We start from the raw sequence: 21,704 nt of genomic DNA, 5'->3' as shown, positions 1-21,704 counted from the left end.
CCTCCAAGCTGTGGGACCCAGGTGTGGATCTTCTCCGGGCATTTGCCGGTCACCAGGCAGCTGCTTTCAGAGGTGCTCTGATCCATTTTCTTCACATGAATATAAAAGAAATGTACCAGCTGGCGCCCTACCGGCTGCTGATGCCCACAAATTACTTTTCTTCCCTACTGCAATGAAGTTTAATTTGAAAATCAATTTTTTGAGAAGGGAAAGTAGCACTATGGATTATCTTTATTTTCAGGCCCAAAAGAAAACACAAAGTTTTTATTTTCCTAAAAATGTAAATACTATTGCACAAGGTTACAGAGAGAAAGGATAAAGAATTTGCAATTCCTAAGAATACAAAAAAGAGGGACTGTTCCGGATCCTTACAAATTTTGCTCTGCGTTGTTATCATGAATTAGGGATGCTTACAAACTTTCATGTTCTATCATGAATTAGGGATTTCTTCATAACAAATTAACTTTAATTAACATACATTAAGCATAATATAATCGCCTTAAAATAACCAAAAAGGCAAACCATCCTTACAACTGAGTGGCTTTACATAAAAAGCCTAGTCTGCATTCTGAATTGAAGGAAAACATGACCTCATGGCAGTGCTACACGTGAATGTTATCTACCCTCTTTGATAAAACAGATACCCTAAGCATCCACTATTTTTAAGTGTTGTACTGCTTGACACTTGACATTTTAAAATTGATCCCATGAAGGATGGTAGAAAGAACAGATCATGACAGCCGGGCTCTTATGTGCTCGTGTACGCACCGTGGAGGAAAAGGGAAACTCTACCCGCTTCCCTTGCTAAAAAAATGACATAAAAGTGGATTAGGATATCTTTTCTAATGACTGTCCATTTTAGAAAGAAACACAGAGAACCACTCAAGGGAGGCTCTGATTAACACATCATGGGAGTATTAGGTAAATGACCGCATTCTTTTGAAATTATAACCAAAAGTTATTAGCTGAAAACTCCTCGATACGAGGTGTATCGACTTGATCTTTTGAGGTATCTGATGTGATCTTTAGACGCAGGAGGGGTGCTTTGCTGTGATAGACATTTATACTCAGAAACTCTGGGGAGGCTGCTTTCTGAGTCTGATGCATGACCCGTGATTTCTCAAAAGGCAAATACAGAATGAGACAAAATTTTCAAGAGATTGAGGGAAAACACTGTATTCTTCGGTTGTTCTTTAATGACTCCCCACAGAAGGGAGAGAAATAACCACCCTCAGGACAGCACCTCCAAGCAGTAAACCACGTTCCTGAGTCTATCTCCATGTCTGGTGACTGATGTGTGTCAGAGCAGAACCCACCATGGGGTGTCCAATGGCTAACTGTTGACAAGCCAGATCTCCAGGCCTTGCTTCAGCGGTGCCTCAGGGTGAACTCTAATCTCCAACCCTGAGGTTAGCAGCCGAGCACCTTAATGGTTTGCACCAATCACAGATACCCGAACTCATCTTAATGGACGGAAATTCAATTAATATATGAGTTTAAGATATTAGGTACAAAGAAAGCATTTGGTTTTGTAAGATTACATTTTTAAAGGTATGCACTACTAATTCCTTATACCATGATTTCAGAGGACCTAAGTTAACCAACTAACAAATAAATTACATACTACTCAACCTTAGATTTGAAATAAATTAAGTTTGAGAATAACCTGATATTTTGGACCCTTCTGAACGTGGGCATGGAGTAAGTCCTGCCCTTTTTGTCTCACATGGCTGAGGATTGACAGACGTAGGTACCTCCCTAGTGTTGGCACTCCTTTCATACACATGTCTACTGTGGGCTGAAACACTGAGCCAGCATTTCCAGGCCTAAGGGATGACTAAGGGACAGAATCTTGGGGTTCCACTACTCTCCATCTGACTGGCGATCCTACTCTGAGTATAAGTCTGAGTTTTCCCCACTTGTTTCTCCCACTATATCCAGGCCTTTGTGATGTAATCCCTTTCAGAGTCATTGGAAGGAGAAATGCAAACAGGAAATACAAAGACGAAAAGGGATGAGTAATGTTTCATTGTAGAAATCACAATTGATGAGATGAAACAAAATGTGTATGAATCCTTGAATGGAAAACTGATCTACTCTGTAAATCTTTACCCACTTCATAAGAAAAAGTTTTTTTTTAAATAGACACATAAGGTTGTATTTTTTATGTAATATTTTTAGAAGGTCAATGAAGAGATCCAGGCTGATTTCAAAACTGAACATAAAATAATATTTCTCACTCAGATGATAGAAACTGCTTTTGACAACTCCTTTTCCAAGCAAGGAAAACTACATGCTAGAATGCTAAGAAAACCACGCTCATTCTCAGTGAGCCTCTAACTTCTTATCCTAAGGCTTATTTTAATCAGAAATAACTACTGAAAGGTTTACTTCTTCACCTAACCTTATCAAGGTTTCTTGGTCCAGGATTGCATTTGTTCTACAGTTGGTTATCTTTTGTTTCCTTCAAAGTTATTGCAATTTCACATTATTTCCATGGAGTCATTTGTGACAAGTGCAGTATTTTTTTCCTTCTCGTTTTAAGGTTTCTTCACATTTCTCTCAACCCAGATGAATAAACAATTCGATTTCATTTTTCCTGAGAACTTATTATGTACAGGACATTGTAACAACGGAAAGTACTACTTTGGTTTCCTTATTTGTCCTCAAAACAATCCTGGGTTTGACACCATTATTCTTTCAAACCCACCCGGCCGGCGCTCGGAAGGAGAGCTAAAATAGGGGAGCGGGGAGGGAGGGGCAAAAAGAGGACTTGATGCAAAGGGCTTAAGCTTGTATTCCATCTGTAAAACTAGTTTATGATCTTTATTATGACGAAGGTGTTCCTTCTACTTCTGATATTCAATGTCTGCTTGTTCCTCTGCCCAAGCCTGCCCAACAATCTTAATCTCTCAAAGAAAGGATTTACATCACATTTATTGATGTATCTTTCATTATCGCTGACATTTACAAGGTACTTCATTAAAACAATCTCTTGGATTAATCTCTCTCTTTAAAAAAATCATTTTTCTGGGGGCTCATACAACTCTTACCACAATCCATCCATCCATCCATCCATCCATCCATCCATCCATCCATCCATCTACTGTATCAAGCACATTTGTACATTTGTTGCCATCATCCTTTTCAAAGCATTTTCTTTCTACTTGAGCCCTTGGGATCAGCTCCTCATCTCTCTTTAACCAGCTTCATTGACCTCGCCTATCAATGAAAGTTCTTGTATCTCAACTTCTTCCTTTAAATGTTGCTGCTTTTCTTGGGCCTCTGTCCTGTTATAAAATATATTTTAACTTCTCAGGGTCTGCTTTTCTCCTTATAGTCCCTTATTGTGTTTTTTAATGTTGTTTTCTAGATTATTATTTTTTTAATGATTTTCAGGTTAACTTTGCTAATATCCTTCTATATTTGTTTCTGGTAGTTCCTTCATTGCCTTTTCCCCATCCTTTCTCCTTAAGAACCTATGTTAACTATAACATCAATTATATTTGAAGAAAATAACACTTCCCGAAACAAAATTACTCACAGAAGCATAGTTCTAGGTGCTCCTTATTAAAAAAAAAAGTATAGAGAAAAAATAAAGAATTCTGGAGGTCTGAAGGCATCTTTCCCCAGGTTAATAGATAGGCGTACACCCACCCGTTCGCATGAAGCTTACTTGTATGTCAGCCAAATCCAGTCAATCAAAGCCCGTGGCACGTTGTCAGGAGAGAGGGATGGTAGAAAGTGAAAGACACAACAGTTCTGAGCTTTTAGGCAAAGGAACTGAATCACTTAGCCCAGTTGAGTAGTTTCAGTCGCAAGCAGGCAATGCCAGTCAATGTGGTTGGCACACACTCACCGCTCCAGTTGGTTCTGACTCCCAGCGACCCTCTAGCACAGAGTAGAGCTGCCCCACTGCGTGTTTCCAAGACTGTAGTAGTCATAGCACAAAACCCGACCTTCTTTCAGCCTAAGCACGTGGCCTTTCACGGCATTAGTTTTGTTGGAGGCATGCCTTTCCTCATAAACTCAGAAGGTCCTAGGACTGAATGCCTCCATGTTCATGGGCAACAGAAAAAGGCAGTCTCAGGAAGAGCCGGGAGATTTGGCCTGGGAGAAAATGCACTGTCAGCAAGTACATTCTGGCTCACAGCCATCCTACAGGGCGGAGTAGAAAGCCTCACCTTTGGCCCAAGGAGCTGCTGGAGGTTTGAACTGCTGACTTTGTGGTTAGCAGCCCATCACATAGCGCACTAATCCACCAGAGCTCCTGTGACTGGCAGGGATTTCCTAATCACAGTCCAATACTTTATTGGAGCTACATGGTTTCTAGAAGGAAGGGGCAATCAGCAAATATCCAGGGCAAGACGCAAAGTAAATATCGATGGGGCGAAATAAAAATGGTAATTTCATCAATGAATGCTCTTTTCCCCTTCATGATTTTGATAATTTTTAAATTACCAATAAAAATATATTTTATTTCATGAAAAGGGAGCACTTCTGCATTTTTTCAAATAATTCATTGCTAGGCTATTTCTGAGAATGCAGACCTCAACACAGCTATACATTGTTAGGACTGTTAATTTAAAATGTTTATTGTTAAACAATAAAATGTACAGGTAACAATAAGATGGAACCACATCAAATGACCAGTGGACAAAATAATAATGTTCCTGGAGGAAAGAAATACTAACTAACAAGTGGATTTTCTAAAGCATATAATATAAACACCAAAGTGGTTTGACAGAAACTAACAATATAAAATCAATTCTAGCAAATAGCGGAGGGAAAAAATCTCTCTTAAAAATAAGAAATAAGCCATTGCATCAATGGGCACCTGTTTTTCTTCTCTTCCATTCACCCTCTCATTGTACCTCTTCTTTTGGCCAACTTAAAATTGGAGTTTGTGCAGTTGGAGGCCAGGATGTTTACAACTGAAGCCAGAGGAAAACCATCTGCACTGTCATTTGCTGGTAGGAAGTCAGGGTCATTTTTTCATGGGTACTTATTTCCAGTGGCAGATAATTAAATCACACTCTCTTCAAGTAACTGAATACTAAATTTTTTGTCCCCATTCTCCAACCCCCAAATAGGTGTACTCCCTGGAGCTTAGGATGTTACTTTCAAAGAAATTCTCCCCAAGCGTATAACACTTTTATTTTTCTCAGTACTTAAAAAAAAATGCTCTCTGCAACAATGAGTCATCAGCCACTGCAGCCCGACACCATCCAGGCCTTTCCATGTCTGTCTCCGTAGCTCTTCCAAAGGAGAAGACTATCTTTTAACGACACACAGACATCCGTGCGCTGCACGCCTGCAACAGAATTAGTTCTGCCCTTTGTATGCTTAATGAAGCACCGTGCATACGCGAAGCAGGGGTCTGAGCCGCTTTGCCCCTAAATGGGAAGAACAGCCCATGCTTTTTTCTAGTTCTTTCCCACTTCTGCTCTGTATTCTCTAGTCTCATTCGCATGAGGTCCGCCTTTACTTCTTCAGAATATATGTCTTATAACAAGCAAGTCACGCGACAGAAATCGCACAACCACCTGTATGAACAGTTTCCTTCACTTTTAGGAGTGTAGAATTTTTTTCCAAGTTCTTGGCAGGACCACTTATTTTTACTTCCTAAACTTAGCTGTCACACAAGGGTAATTAATCTCAGATGCAGCTGCTCGATATAATTTTCCTTTATTAGAAAAACTTTTCATATTTTAATACATATTTAAACACTGTATCACAAAAACTTACTCCAAAGAGAGTCTCAAAAAGTACCTTTGCTGAGAGTCTATTAAAAACAACAACTACTAAATTTAACAGAAGTGATTTACCTCCTCTTTAGACTAGCCAATTATGCTAGCCCTACCTGAGTCTTAAAACCAAATGCCTTCTTTTAAAAAAGTTACCACTACTATAAATGCAATTTCCTTGATTTAATTATAAAATATATGTATCAACAATGAAGAATGAAATATAGACTGTCTCTCACCTGTTTAGGGGTAACCCCAGGCATGCGAATATCCAGTGCAAAATCTGACGAATCAATTGGAATTACTGGTCTGGAGGTACCAAGACATTCACTGGGGAATGATCTGGTAGTTTCTTTAAACCTTAAAAAGGAAGACGATCTCAATTTCAATATCCTTGTGCATAATGGAGTCTTTACATAAGAAGGACAATGAAAGAATTCTGTGATTTTAAGATTAAGGATTACTTACTGGTCAAGACTGGATCAAAACCCTAAAGACATGTTGATCATGCATTGCTTTAAGATATACTCAGAACTGCATTTTATAGTCCAAGAACATTGTACACTGAATCGGTCAACAGAATCCAAACAGCAAGCAAATGCACTTTTAAACCCCAATTTGATTAAAAAAAACTTGCTAAATTACGTGAATTATTAGAAAATGATAACCGAGTGCTAACGAATCAGAAATGACGACAGGTTTGCTCTATTAACCCTCCCTGTGAACATTTTGTCACTGTTGCGGGAGTGTATCACCACCGAGAAAAACAACTCTAATCTTGCCAGCCAGAGTTGTGTGAATTCAGAAGGGAAAAAGGACTGCGATATGAATCACAAATGCACAAGAGCATAAATATTTAATAGGGTAATTACGAGGCGTGGGTACACCGCGCAATGTTTTCTTGTGAGCGATTACAGACTGGTGGGCTTCTCACCACCACTGATCCGTCTGGCTCTTCTTCCTTCAAGCTGTTACAAACAACGCGGTTGCAGTTTCTGAAACCTCTCCCCAGGAGGGAGTGCTTAGTATTGGAAATCACAACTTGTCATGGGAGTTTTGAAAGCCAGGGCGGCCTGGCTTTGGCTCGGTGGGCTTCCTCCGTCAGGGGCACTTAGCAAGAAGTTCCCGTGCCGAAAGCCGGGGCGAGCAAACCCACATGGGGCATTTCCCCAACCCGAAGGTCCGGCAAAGTGATGCCATTTCCAAGCAGCACGCACGGACAACACCGAACCCCACTGCATCTGCTACCCGAGCGAGCACCGACCACACGACACCCACCTCTTGAAGAGCGACAGCGGGCTTCTGTACCCCGAGCAGCCGCCGGGAAGCCCGAGGAGGAGGAGGAGGGCCAGCAGGAGGACGCGGCCGGCCATGGCCGCGCGGGGCGGGAGCGGGCGCAGGAGGGCGGGCGGGCGGGCGGGCAGCGGCGCCGCCAGCAGCCGCTACTTCATGGCCCGGGCGCGGGGGGCGTCGGGCGGCGCGCGGCGAGCAGGAGCCGGCGGGGCGGCGCGGCCCGAGCTGCCCGCGAAACGCCGTGCGCAGGCGGCCCCGGCGTCCAGTCCACGGGCGGAAGCCTGCCTCCCTCCAGCGCGGCGGCCCTGCGCGTCCCGGTCGGTCAGTCGGCGGCTGGGGCTCGACGGGCGGCTCCTTATCAGCCGGAGCGCCAGCCCCTGGGAGGGCGATCGCACACGCCCGCGTCACTCATGCTCCAGAACCTGCAAAAATAGCAGCAGATAATGGATGACTAACGCGTGCCAGCGTTGGCCCTCGGCACATCCCAGTTGAGGTTTGTGAAGACAGGAGTAGTTGCACAAGCCTTAGCCCCAACGGGGGAGGGGGGCTGGGGGGAGGAGGAGGCTGGCCTGTTCATCTTCCTCTCCCTCCACCCAGCCCCCTCGCCCACCCACATTGCAAAACCCTCCACCCTTTATACCCATTGGAGCTTTCTTCCCCCTTCACATCCACTCTCGTTTCCCTTTCCCACTTCTCCCCGTTCCCTCACATCCATCCACCACACTCTCCACATTTCTTTTCCTGACTTCCTTTATTGGCCCCTTGTTTTACCTAAACTGCATCGGATCCCTTTACTGAATATAAGCAAAGTTACTCACAAAATGCAAGACTAAAGCACAGGGGGTGCGTGTGGAGGGGGAGTTGGGGTCGGCAGGAGGACAGGCAATGAATAGACGCAGAGACAAAGCCCTGGGTAAAATAATAATCAGATAGAAAAACAGAACAAAGGCATATTTATTTATATATGCATCACAGAGCGACCGACTGATCCCAGCAGTGAAGGAGGCAGGGACCTCCTGCCAAAGACCCACAGTGATCACCAGGAACAGTCAGGGCCAATTCTCCGAATTATGCTCAGCAAACCCCAACCCTACATTTAACCTGGAATGTGAACTCCGTTTCAGAAAGTTAGCATGTGCATTCAAAGTAATGTTTGCCATGCCTCCCCAAAGATATTCTTTCTTAAATAAAGTTTGGAGATTTACAACGGAATTAGAAACAGTAGGGGGCATCAACAGCTAGCCCCAAATGGGATTTTATCTATGAAAACTCTGATGAAGAACTTCACAGTAATATAAATGAGAAGTCATTCGGAACTATGGAACAGCTCAGCGTTCTATGAAGAAGATCCAACGAATTTAAAATTTACAAAGTGTTTCTGTTGACGTGACCTGTATGTTATCAAGTTTGTATACTGGAGCTGGAGGCACTATTTAAAAATGTATAATTCATAATAGGAAGGTAATAATAGAAGAAAGGGGTTTTCTTAAAGTTTCACTTTAGTCAGTGATTATAAGCATCATTGGGGAATCCCAATTTTACCATTTACCCCTCAAATAACAAACAAAGAGCTTAGATAGAAGAGCTCCCAGGGGATACACAAACCTTTACATTATCCTTTTGAAATGCTAAGGCTATTTTAAATCACACCAGAAACTCAAAAGAAACAGACAAAAAAAGCACTCAACCTCAAACTAAATGTGAAGTCTTCAGGGTTAGATGTTTTCTAAAAGAAACATACTCTGTACCAAATAGAAACAGATAAAACCTGGTTATATATTCAATCAATCCAAGGATGGTGTGGCACCCAAGGACCACAGTTAATTTACATGAGCAATGGCATTTTTAAGACATCACAGTTGTTGGAACTGCCTCCTTGGCTTGTTGTTTGAGCTGCCAGAAACAAAAACCTTCAACTTTCTCCTTTTGCTATGGGTAATGGATAGAGAACTCCTCTTGGGGAAGAGAACAACTGGCCCGAAGGCTCTGCTATTATATTGCCTTTGCCATCAACAAAGCATAATCCTATTAAATGAAGAGAGAGAACATTCCTGAAGTTGTTTGTTTTTTTAATATATATGAAGAAGGAATTACATTTTATTATTTCATGCGGAACAGGATTCAAGGACTGTCCTCATTCAAGTTAGCAAAAATATTTGGTATTATATAAATACTTGAAAACAAATTTAGTATTAAAATTCTCTAACAGAAATACACCATAGCCCTGGGGGTGGGCAGTGGGGGCTGTTATGGCCACTCATCCCTTTAAGTTTATTTAGCATTGAAGTCCCTAAATCACCTCCTAACAGAAAAGGGAACTGAAGTAGATGGAAAGCAAAGTTGATTTTAGCAAACATAAAGGGAACAAAAGAAGGTCTTATCGAAGCTGATGTGAAAGGAACTTTACATTGCTGTTTCTTGAGGCCTTTGTAAACTAAAACAATAAACAAATTGTCTTGTGAAAAATACATGCCTAGCCATTTCACTAAAAAGTCCTCATGGCACTGTCAGGTAAACATTGTACAGCAGTTCAAATCTACCAGCAGACACGAGGGAAGAAGATGAGACTACTGGTATCTGATCCTGAAACTATTTAGGCTCACAAACTCTATACAGGGTCACAATAATGGGATTACACTCGATGGCTGTGGGCTTGGGTGTAGGAACCATTTCACTTAATTTAAAATGATAAAATATGTAATATTGAAATATTAGTCTTCTTTACTTAAGTTCTTATAAGCAATTCAAAATATGTTTTCCTGAGATTATTCACTCACTGATGCAAACACAACACAAAACCAATATTTCAATCTATGTACAAGATATTATGATTTATGTTAGAGTTTGGGAATGTGAAGGGGAAACAAAGCAAAAATCTAAAGAGAATAGTGGATGTGAGAAAAGAGGACTTTATGATATTAACACAAAGTCTGTTGAGTATGTGATATTTCAAAGAGTATTATAAGAGAGATTTGGGGAATTAAAAGGATCATCTATTTCAACCATCATACAACTAAACCAGAAACTTTACTGCCACTGAGTTGCCATCAGCTCGTAGTCACCCTATAGGACATGGTAGACTGCCCCTTTCAGTGTCCGAGGCTGTAACTCATTATGAGAGTAAAAACCTCTGTCTTTCTCCTGAAGAGTTGTTGAGAGGTTCAAACCACTAACCTGGTGGTTAGCTGTCCACCACATACCCTCTGCAAACTGAGGCTTCAATGGAAGCTGCTTAGGTGTTCTATGATGGGCGGTGAACTGGACATTCCAGTTGTAGTAATCAGCAGGGCCAAAGGAGGCAGCAGTGGTTATGTCTGAAGCACAGGTAATAAAGTTCTGCTTCCTGCACCCAAGCTGCAGCTCCAGACTTATGATTGTATTTGTAATACAAGGCAAATATTCTGTTTACATATCCATATCCTCTGTAGGTAAACAAATTCTAGCTTATACCTGCACAGACAGGGGTAGCCCCCCAATGGAATTTTTTAAATCAAAGCTATGTATTTAATTTTTAAAAAATAAAACACCCTTCATATCTTCAAAGTACTCTTCATTACCCTTAATACATTTGTCAAATCTGCAATTCTATTCTTAGAAACATTTTCAAACCCATTTGTTTGAATGGCTGACAGCACCTCCCTCGTTTTGTTGTTGTTGTTTTCCCTTTACCCCTTCTTGGTCGTCAACTCACTGTCCTGTCATGTCTCTCTGTATTCGCCAAACAAAAATAAGTTGCAGAGTGAGGTCAGATGAGTGAGGTGCATGGGGAACTGGCACACTGAGAGGGCTGCGTGAGCAGGTAAACTGCTACAGTGGCAAAACCAGTCTCCCGTCTGCCACAAATCAGGCCTTTTTTTTTTTTAATGCAATCTGTTCAGAACCTCTAAATAGAAAGCTTGATTAACAATCTGACCGGTGGAACAAAACTCCAAATGCACTATCCCTCTCACATCAAAAAGACAAATGAGCATCATCTCACAGCAGTTTCGGCAGCAATTTTCTTGATAAGGAAACAAAAATTTCACAGCTGCACTTATGCTCTTAAATAGGGCATCACAAAAAACAAGGTTCAAGCAAAAGTACTTTCGTTACAATATTCACTGTGACTGAAGAGAACCTTCCCAGGCGACACCACTGGGTGCACTAACTCAGAGCGAGCTGTTCTGTGCTTGCCTAGTGGGGAAGGCATGCTACGAAAACTCCACCCAGCAGAGTTTTCTTCCGATTTGGTGTGGTGGGGGGCGGGTGTTACCCCCTTAGTATATCGAATCCAGGAACAGTACCATCACACAGCAAGTGCACGGTAGTTCCAGGCACTCATAGAACAAGTCTGATTCTTACAAAGTGCTAGGTCATTCCTTCCAATATTCATGTGGGGAAAACCCTGCTAATTGTTGATCAGCCAAGTAAGTTAATAGATTGACCATTCATTCATTAAACAACAAAGAGTCAGTGTAAGGTAGTGCTTATACATTTTGCAAAATTGTTTAACTCCCAGTGTAGCCATTTACTCGTATGAAACTAGGCAAGCTCTAAGCGTTTTAGAACTTTCCATATATGCAAAATAGAAGTAATCTAACTATCTGTGCCTTAAAGTAGCTGGAGTAATATCCTTGGAACAGTGGTAATAAATGGTCAGCATTATTGTTGCTGCAACAACTATGCACTGAAGCCCAAGAACTAATTTAATGCTGGGGATGGTGATTATTAAGACACATAATTCCTACTCTTCCAGACTGATTTCTAGTGGGCAAAAATAATTGCTAAAGATATATTTTATTTGCTTTTCAGAAGATTTTAGATGATTTCTCAGATGAGGATGCAAGTTATAGGGAGTTAGTCTAGAACAAAAAATGGAACATATGCAAATATACTCACAAGTATTGTTCATACACTGGTGTGGTAAATGGAGGGACTGGATGAGAATGTCACACACTTAAATCATCCATGCTTATCATGATGGGGCCGGAAAGCCAACTGTGATGGGGGCAGTCTCTCGCAGTGAGTGTTGAGATATAAATAAATCTTTTCTCATGACTGGACACAGTCCCTCCAACACCCTCTCCCCTCCCATAAAGGGACTGTCATAAAGGAGCTACCATATAAGTTGAATCATTTCTGTGTCTGACTACTTCACAATGCCTAAAGATTTTCTGTAGCTAAAAGCAATCAGGTTCCATAGCCAACCACCATAAACGCAGCAGCCACCTAGAGAGGATTCAGGGGGCTTGAGGTCAATGAGCACTAGGTCAAGACACTGCCTTATCTTATTGCTTGTTTATTAGGCTACCTGCTCATAAGATTACTATTGATTATGCCTTATGAAAGATCTGTAAGCCCCATTATACACACCCATTGGAAAATACATTCTCTTTCTCAGCCCTGACATGGGACAGGGAGCCCCTGTGACCCGGTGTCTGTCTGTCTGTAATATTTTCCACACTCACAAAGTTGCTCCAGAGGACCCGTTTGAGTGTTGGGGATCCCCTCACCCTGACAAATTGGCCTTTTATAATAGCAGAGAACTGGAAGCAATATAAATGTCTTTCAGTAAAAGATTGGTTAAAAAATTTGATACTTAGAAAATCTGACAAAATTGTGCATCCCTCTAATTTAAAACAATTTTTCACAGATAAGGCCATGCATTATTTTTTCCAGCTGTGTAATTTGAAATTTTTTCCAGATAATCTCAAATGTACAGAAATGTAACTACAGATCATTTTTCCCTTTCATCACTTGAGACAAAGATACTAAATGAACACCCCATCACACGAGTATTTTCGTGTCTATTTACGAAAACAAGTGCATTTGTCAACAAAACCACAACACACTCATCAAAGTAAAAATAACTATGTTAACACATTACTATCATGTAATCCTCAACTTCCATTCAAACTTTGCCAACTTTTCCACTAAGGTCTTTTATGGCAAAGGCATTTCGTTCAGAATTAGGTATTGCATATGAAGTTATATTTCTAGCCTCCTTAAGTTGGGAGCAATCATTTAGCATTTCTTTGATTATTTATTAAGCATTTTATTGGGAGTTGAGTAACGTTTACAGAGTAAGTTGAATTGATTTTCTTTTTTAGCAATTCTTACACATTTTGTTTCACAATAGCAAGTGTGATTGACACAATGTAGCTTTATTCTTCCCATTTCCTCAGTGTGTTCCCATTTCCAGATACCTTTACTGCCTTTTGTGCTTTCTTCCCGGCAAATGCTGCCCTTTCGATCTCTCAGAGTTGACTGTTCTGAGGGTTGCTTATCTCCCCAGTGTTCTTATTCGCCTTGTAGGGCGGCATATTGATAGATTTGACTGAAAGACAAGCCACAAGCCCAGTTTCAGGCTTGAAGGATGACTAAGGACCGTAGTCTTTGTGGTTACCAGTCTCCATCAGAGCTGTAAATTTATTGATTTTTTTAATGATTTGTGGATTTGTCCCATATTTCTCTCCTATTCTATCCACGACCTCCTATTGGGATTCCTTTCAGAGCAGGAGGTAGTGGTCATGGGGCACCTCCTAGTTCTTCTGGTTCCGGGTCACACAGGCTGAGATTCATATGGTCCATTAGTTCTTGGGATTACTTTTTTCCATGGCTCTTGACATTTCTTTACTCTTCTTTGCTTCAGATAGGGAGAGACCTATAGCTTCAGGTCTTCTTGTTTTTATAAGGCTCCCTCTTGGTGATTAAAGGCCAGCAATTTTGTAGAATGCCTCTTAAATGTTTGTTTTATGTCTCCTCAAAATTAGATTCATATTATGTGTCTCTGGAAGGAATATTACAAAGGCGATGTTGTATTCTTCTCAATGCAACTGTTAGCTGTCTATCACTTACATAACAAATTAACCCCACACTTAATGGTTTACAATAAGCATAATCCCACTCAGTTTCTGAGCTACATGCACATCCTCACAATATTGGCAACTGACTTTTCCCAGAGTGAGCATTATCTTCATTGAGCTAGCATCAGAAGTCATAGAGCATCATCTCCATAGCTTGTTGGTTGCACAGGTCAAAGCGCAACTTTGGGAGAAACCAGGACATGACTATCAAGAGCTAAGAATCACCTTTTCTGTTGTCAGTCACCACAGTATATTATGAGAAGAAGCACACAGTTTTGATTTGTCTCATTAGTTATGATGCTGACAGCAATCGTTTTATTAAGATGATGCGTTCAGGGTTTTTCTATACTCTGCTTTGAAGTAATGTTTTTTGGTGTTGGTATGGATGTATAAACACCCTTTCTACTTTATAAATATTCAATTTCTCATCACACTCAATGTATTTATTTATTTGGTTATGCATTATCAACTCAATTTCTGATTTTGGTAGACTCTATTATTAATATTAATTCTTTTGATGCCCAAATCATCTTGGTTTGGGTCCTCTAAAGCCAGCCTTTGTGGACATGACTTCATTGCTCTTTGAGCACTGTCTCGGTGGCTCCCACCCTGGCCTGAGCTGCTGAATCCTATACCAGGCCTTTCTCGAAAGATTATACCAGCCCTGGGATGCCCTCCTCATCCTGTTTGCGCAGTCACTCATGCCAGCTCTTGGACCATCAACTTTGCTCTGCCTCACAGAAAGCCTTTGGTAAACTGTTGATGAAGAAAAGAGGAAGCAATGGTTGTTAAAAAGCAAATAACAGAACATTTCACAAACGACTGCTGCCATTTGACATAGTGTATTTATGAAAATGAAAAGAAAACCCAAGAAGAATCAATGCCTTTGAATTATGATGCTAACAAAGAATATTAACTATACCACAGAGTGCCAGGAGAACAGCAACAGGAAAACCCCTGTCATTAAAAACATACACCAAAATATTCCTTAACAAGGAAGATGATGAGACTTCATCTCATATGCTCATAAGGGACCCGTTCCTGGAGCAGAAAATCATACTTGAAAAAGCACAAGATCAATGAAACAGAGTAAAACCCTAAGGAGACAAACTGACACAGTGGCTGTAAACTGGCTCACACGTAACAACTGTGAGGATGAGGATGGTGCAGGACCAGACTGTGACAGTGCTTAGCTCTGGTGCACCTACCAACAATACGGTTTATGTGTGTTGCAAATATATCTATGAATTTTATGGCGCATCCAAGAGTTGTTATGAAAACGTTGTAAATGTAAACAAGCACCTTAAGGGAATGAGTCCTGGAGTTCAGGTTCAGAGTCTTGGGAGACTCCCCCCCCCCAGGTCCACTGGAATCAGATAGCTCAGAAAGACAATGTTCCACACCCTACTTTGGTGAATAGTGTCTGGGATTTTAAAATCTCATGAGCAACCAGCTAAAATACAATTATTGGTCTCGTCCTACCAGAAACAAAGAAGTGTTAAGGAAATCAAAGATGCAAGGAAACAGTGAGACCAGACGGGTTGGTGGGATGACATCGAGAACATGATACACAAGAACAACAGAAAGTAATTAAGAAGACAGGACAGAAGGAAAGAATAAATGGACGCCAGAAGAGACCCTAAACCTGGCTAAAGTGAATTTCAAAAAATGATGAAGCAAAAGAGCTAAACAGAAAACTTGAGAAGTAAGCTCAAGGGGCATAGTAAGACATTACATTGAAATGTGCAGAGTCCTGGAATTAGAAAACAAAATGGAAGAGTAAGTTCGGCATATTTCAAACTTAAAAAGCTGAAGAAAATAAGTTCAAGCTTCAAGTTTTAATATTGAAGTGTTCTGTGGCAAAATATTGAATGATGGAGGGAACATCAAAAGATGATGGAAGGAACACGGTCACTGTACAACCCCCCCCCCAATTAGTCAACATTGCACTTCTCACGAGTGAGCATTTGATCAAGTATCGATGATGCTGAAGGGAGCAGCCAACCTGCACTGAGGCAGTAGGTCAAAACAAGGGTCCAGGGATTGACAGAGAGCAGGTCTTTCAACAAACTGATGCAGCACTAGAAGCAGTAATTAGTCAATGCCAAGATGGAAGACAGCTACCTAGCCAACCAACTGGAAGAGATCCACACGTGTGGCTATTCCAAAGAAAGGTGACTCAACAGAATGCACACACTATTGAACGGAATCACTAATATCACATGCAGGTACATTTTACTGAATAGACTGTAAAACAGTTACAGCACATTGTCAGGAGGCTGCCAAAAATTCCCGCTGAATCCAGAGGAGGACATCGAATAAGGCATTGCCGATGCCAAATGGACCTCGGCTGAGAGCAGAGAATACCAAAAAGATGCGGCAGAGCATTTCCCTGACCATGCAAAGGCGTTCCACTGTGGGAATCACAACAAACGACAGAGAACACAATGAAAATCTGGGGGTTCCAGAGCATGTGCTCACACAGAACCTGTCCATAGACCAACAGGTAGTCATTCGACCAGAACAAAGGGAACACTGCATGGTGCAGAATCATGACAGGTGTCTGCCAGTTGTTTCCTTCACTACACTTAAACTCTAGGCTAAGAAAAGGAGCCAGGAGGCTGGACTATCTGAAGAAGGAGCCATCAGGGATGAAGAAAATGGCTTAGTAATAATCTGTGATACGCAGATGGCACAACCAGAAAGCCCTTGCTGATGGAATCAAGGGCCGCAGCCTTTTCTATGGAACTCAAGTCTGCAAAGAAAGCAAAATTCTTGTGACTGAACAAACAACATCATGATCAATGGAGAAAAGACGGAAGTTGTCAAGGTTGTCACTTTACTTGGAACCACAATCAACTGTCAAGAAACTGAACACCACATTCAACACAACTGTCGCACAAAATCTCTTTAAAGTGTTAACGAGCAAAGAAGTCACTTTAAGCGCATCTGACCCAAATCATGACATTCTGAATCATCTCATATGCCCGTGAAAGCTAGCCAATGAATACTCAAGGATGAAGAGGAATCAGATGCACGTTAATAAGGATAGTGAGAAGAATATGCACAGTACCATAGAATGCCAGAACAAATAAATCGGTCTTGGGAAATAGAGGAAGAATGCTCCTTAGAAGTGAGAATGGTTGAGACTTTATCTCACAACTTTGAACACGCCATCAGAAGAGATCAGTCCCTGGAAAAGACCTCACGCACGGTAAAGTAAGGGGTCAGCAAAAACCCAGAAAGATCCTCAGTGAGATGAACTGACCCAGCGGCTGCAGCAATGGGCTCGAATGTAAGAACTGTCAGGATAGTGCAGGGCCTGGCAGTGCTTTGTTCTGTTGTGCAGTGTGTCACCAGGGGTCAGAACGGAATCAGTGGCTCTTAAGTACAGTACTGTTTCTTGAGCAATTATTGGGCCCTAGATAACTGAATTGTATCCTTTAATATTGACTAGTTCATCGAAACCCTCCTTCTAATTCACTGAAATCTGTACAATTATCCTTCCCACTTCTTGAGCTGGAAACCAGGACACAAAGAGATTAGTTAGCCAGCCCAGTGTATAAGTCCAGGATGAAAACACCAGTAATGTGACATCACAGCTCAAACTTTTCATTACCCAGCTATCAAAGGGTACCTCAGCCTGCTTTCAATCCACATCCTGTTGTTGCCAAGTGCTGCTGAGTGGACATTTGATGCCGAGCCCCCCCGTGCAGCAGAGCTGAACGGCCCCACCGAACTCCCTAGGATGTGCTCGAAAGTTTACCAATGAGTAAGATGGACACCGAACCGTACACCCTTCTACGGGGGAAGGACAGAAAACACGGGGGAGGGGAGACAGCTGTCAGTGTGGGAGATGAAAATCATAACAACGTACAATCTGTCAGGGGCTTATGAGAGTGGGGGGGATGGGGGAAGAGCTGATACCGAGGGCTGAATAGAAAGTAAATGTCTAGAAAAGGAGGAGGGCAACATATGTACACACATGCCTGACACAATTGATGTATGGATTGTGATAAAAGTTGTATGAGCCCCCAATAAAATTAGTTAAAAAAATAAAACAATAAGATGACAAATAAACAAACAAAAAATAGTGAGTAAGAGAGGTAGTAGAAGAACTGATGCAGTTAAATTATGGTGGTGGTCAATATAGAATATGTTGTGAATTGTCAGAAGCAAACAAATCTGTCCGGCAAAAAGTACAGCCAGATTGCTCCATAAAAGTGAGGATGGCGAGACTCTGTCTCCCAGACTTTGGACAGGATGAACCAATCCCTGGAGAAGGATACTGTTTGGTGAAGTAGAAGGTCCTAGAAAAAGAGAAAATCCTCAATGGAAAGAACTGACACAGTGGTTGCAGCAATGCGTTCAACAGTAGGTATAGATGTGAGGGCGGCAGGGATGTGCAGGGTTTTGTCCTCTTGCTCACAGGATTGTTGCTCACATCAGAATCAACTCATCGGCATCTGTTGAAGCTCGGTGCCATCAAATTGGGTTCAATGCGGAGTAACACTGCGCACTCAACAACGAAACACCCAAAGGCCCTGCACCGCCCTCACAAGTGTCCCCATGCCCGAGCCCATTGGGCAGCCGCTGTGTCCATCCAGCTCCCTCAGGGCCTTCCTCCTTCTGGCTGCCCTTCCACGTTACCAACCATGAGGTCCTTCTCCAGGGACTGGTCCCTCCTGAGAACATGTCCACAGTATGGAAGATGGCATCTTGCCATCTTTGCCTCTAAGGAGCACTCTGGTCTTATTTCTTCCTAGCCAGATTTGTTTCTCCTTTTAGCAGTAATGGTATTTTCAATATTCTTCACGAGCACCACAATGAAAACTCTTCTTCTTCTCCACTCTTTCTTATTCAATGTCCCACTTTCATATGCATATGAGGCAACGGGAAATATCATGGCTTGAGTCAGGCACATCTTACTCCTCAAAGTAACAGCCTTGCCTTTCAGCACTCTGAAGAGGTCTTGTGCAGCCGATGTACCGAGGGTAACTCTTGCTTGCATCTCTTGACTGCTGCCTTCATGAGCATTGATTGTGGATCCAAGCAACACAAAATCCTTGACAACTTCAAACTTCTCTACATCATGCTGGGACCAATTGGTCCAATTGGAGGATTTGGTTCTTTTTTACTCTGTGCTGTAATCCAAACTGAAGGCTGCTATCCGTGATGCTTATCAGCAAACGCATGCTCTTCACGTTCAGCAAACAAGGCTGTATAACCAGCGTATCGCAGGCTGTCAGCAAGCCTTCTTCCAATCCTGATGCCACATTCTTCTTTCTGTAAGCCGGCTTCTCTGATGATTTGCTCAGCATACAACTTGAATAAGTATGGTGAGAGGACACACACCGATACTTGCCCTTTCCTGATTTTAAACCAGTCCGTATTCTCTTGTTCTGTTTGCACAGCTGCCGCTTGAGCCTACAAACATTATCTAGTTATCTCAGAATGGACAAAGTCAAGATCTATGACTATGTATGGATCAAACTGATCCCAAAGCAGGTTTGCTTTGGCCTGCATGAATTTTCTGATATTCCTCTACTCTATTTGAATTCTGAATGAACATTTCAAAGTGAAGTGACATCACACAAAACCCAGATTTCCAATGTCTCTTGACAGTCTGTAAGTGCTGGACCCACATTTTTACGTGACAATAATCAGCAAAGCCAAGGAGTGTCTGCCATGTTAGGAAGAGCCAGCATTCTACAGAGGGCCACAGTTCCCGCGTCTCCCTGTCTCTTTCCAGTCCTCGAAGCCGAGAGGGAGTCGACCTCCTTTTCAGCCCTGAGATTGTGCATGTGTTGTTTGTCTGCTCTCTTTTCAGCCTGGTTAGCTTTGTGCGTGAACATTAGAAACTGGAGTCTTGGAGCCATTTGTGCTTTGATCCTCAGAGATGTCTTTTCTGTATGTAGGGAAGGGGACTTTCTCCAACGGTGCAGCATTTGTCTAACTAGATAAACTAAATCGCTGCTGCCTGGAAAAAAGTCCTCCTCATTAGCCAGACCCACCAAATGGAAAATTCAGTACTGTTTTGCTGCGCATAGACTTGTGTGGGACTCCTCTCTCTTCACACGCCGACATTATGAAGTAACCGTCCCTGTGAGCCACAATGCCCGGGGTTCCCATTAGAATACGTATGTTCAAAGATCTCCAAGTGAACACTCAGCTTAGCCTCTCGTGCAGCGCCAAACTGCCACAGCAACAGATTTGATTTGATTTTTTGATGTCCATGATCAGTACCAGACATCCTTTAAATATATCCATTAGTCATCAAATTGCTCAGTCCTGTAAAATTTTCATGGGGACGATAACAAGAGACATTATTCTTAATTAAATTTCTCAGCTTTGACTAATACAAATGTTACTTCATAACACATGTATCTAAATTTGGTGCTAGTGTGTTTTATTGTGAAATAAAACAGATCCCAGTGTTCCAAACAGCCCCATCTTTTCGCTCGAAGGACTGCAATGGGAAATTCTCAAGAGACAAGTGAACTGCATCGGAAAGCATTAACCATTGCTGATGATGTCAGGGAAGGCAGAACAGCTCCTTTGAATTCTACTCATTTGCCCATCAGGTATCTTATTTATTTATAAGCTCCGAATGGCACAGAGAATTTCGTTTCAGAAGCTGCACAAGAGATCTCTGCAGCTCTCACCTCCTTCCTGCTTTAAACAATCTGGTTGTTGGGGGCGAGGGGGTGGTGAGGCTCAGACAGTCCATCAGTTCTGTTTTGTGAAGCTTTGGACTGAAGTGGAGCGTTCCCAGGGGGTTCTACGGTTACTCAGGGGCTACAGACAAAAACAACCATAACAAAAAAACCTAGGCTCACGGGCAATTTCTATACCAATTCAGGAATCAACAGACTCTCTTCTCCCTCTCCAGGGAAGACATTCAGGCACGATTTGACACGAATACAAAAGTCCCAACAAAATGTCAAGGATCTGTTTGCTTTTGCCAATAAAGTGTGCATCCTACTAACAGGATATTTAAATGACTCACTGACTGAGGTATTTAAAAATATCTTGGATTAATGTGTTGCACTGCTCTTTTGTGGGTCTGCATTATATTTCCTTCTATTTTTGAGGAGCAGGTTGGTGTAGAATGAAGGAAGAAAAGGTGGAATACAGGTATTTAGGTAGAAACACTTCATGCCAAGCACTGGACTTTGATAGTTCTGGGCCAAATATGGCAAATATGGAGGTCTGCCTTAACTTCTGTTTCTCTTGGAATTGAACAAAACACCTGTTATGAGATGTCATCTTTCATTGGGGATTGTTTTTCCTGCCTGTGATTTTCCATCCGTAGCCATTGGCATTTCAGAATCACTTTACACTTACTGTGGTAAACATCTTACAATGACTTTCGTGGCACGAACTATTTAGTACCCATGAAACCAACCCTTGCTCAAATCTACAATATGCAGTTATAAAGTAATTATTCCTTTCCTGAGTAAGTAAAAATCTATAAGAAATGCCTAGATTATCCATCATAGAACTGTTTGCTTTGACCACAGTCATATTTTCAAAGGATTCTCATATATTTCATTTCAAATGTTAATATTTTACAATAAAATGTACAAAAAGTACACCCATTTCTACTAAAGAAGTTTGCTGACTTTTCTTTTAGCCTTTCAGCTGTATAATTACAGTTCTTGAAATGAAATCCAGAATCATAATATGCTACTGTTTAACTGGAAAATTTATGGGAATTTTTCTTAAAGATCAGGGAAGAGTGTCAAAACACTCTTATTTATATAATTCAGTTCAATTGGGTGTACAGTAGCCTAGCAGGAATCTACAAAATCTACAC

At 41.6% G+C, this 21,704-nt stretch overlaps 2 protein-coding genes across 17 annotated transcripts in view; both read right to left on the bottom strand.

Moving 5' to 3' along the window:
- Window positions 1–7,261, bottom strand: part of PAM (peptidylglycine alpha-amidating monooxygenase) — a 202,716-nt gene extending 195,455 nt beyond the window's left edge. For all 16 annotated transcript variants that reach the window (XM_075541314.1, XM_075541315.1, XM_075541318.1 and 13 more), the window contains exons 1-2: window positions 7,026–7,261; window positions 5,987–6,107 (exon numbers count right to left, since the gene is read on the bottom strand). In XM_075541314.1, coding sequence (XP_075397429.1) covers window positions 5,987–6,107; window positions 7,026–7,120 — 216 coding nt within the window. In that variant the 5' untranslated portion in view covers window positions 7,121–7,261. The remainder of the gene's footprint in view (window positions 1–5,986; window positions 6,108–7,025) is intronic.
- Window positions 7,262–7,323: 62 nt separating this feature from the next.
- Window positions 7,324–21,704, bottom strand: part of LOC142440053 (uncharacterized) — a 176,189-nt gene continuing 161,808 nt past the window's right edge. The window contains exon 4 of the mRNA XM_075542671.1: window positions 7,324–7,462. Within this exon, the coding sequence (XP_075398786.1) occupies window positions 7,399–7,462 (64 nt within the window). The 3' untranslated portion in view covers window positions 7,324–7,398. The remainder of the gene's footprint in view (window positions 7,463–21,704) is intronic.

The sequence above is a fragment of the Tenrec ecaudatus genome, chromosome 2, assembly GCF_050624435.1.
Source record: "Tenrec ecaudatus isolate mTenEca1 chromosome 2, mTenEca1.hap1, whole genome shotgun sequence".
Taxonomy (NCBI): domain Eukaryota; kingdom Metazoa; phylum Chordata; class Mammalia; order Afrosoricida; family Tenrecidae; genus Tenrec; species Tenrec ecaudatus.
Note: the sequence above shows the minus strand (reverse complement) of the source record. Positions and strands in the feature narration are given on the sequence as shown.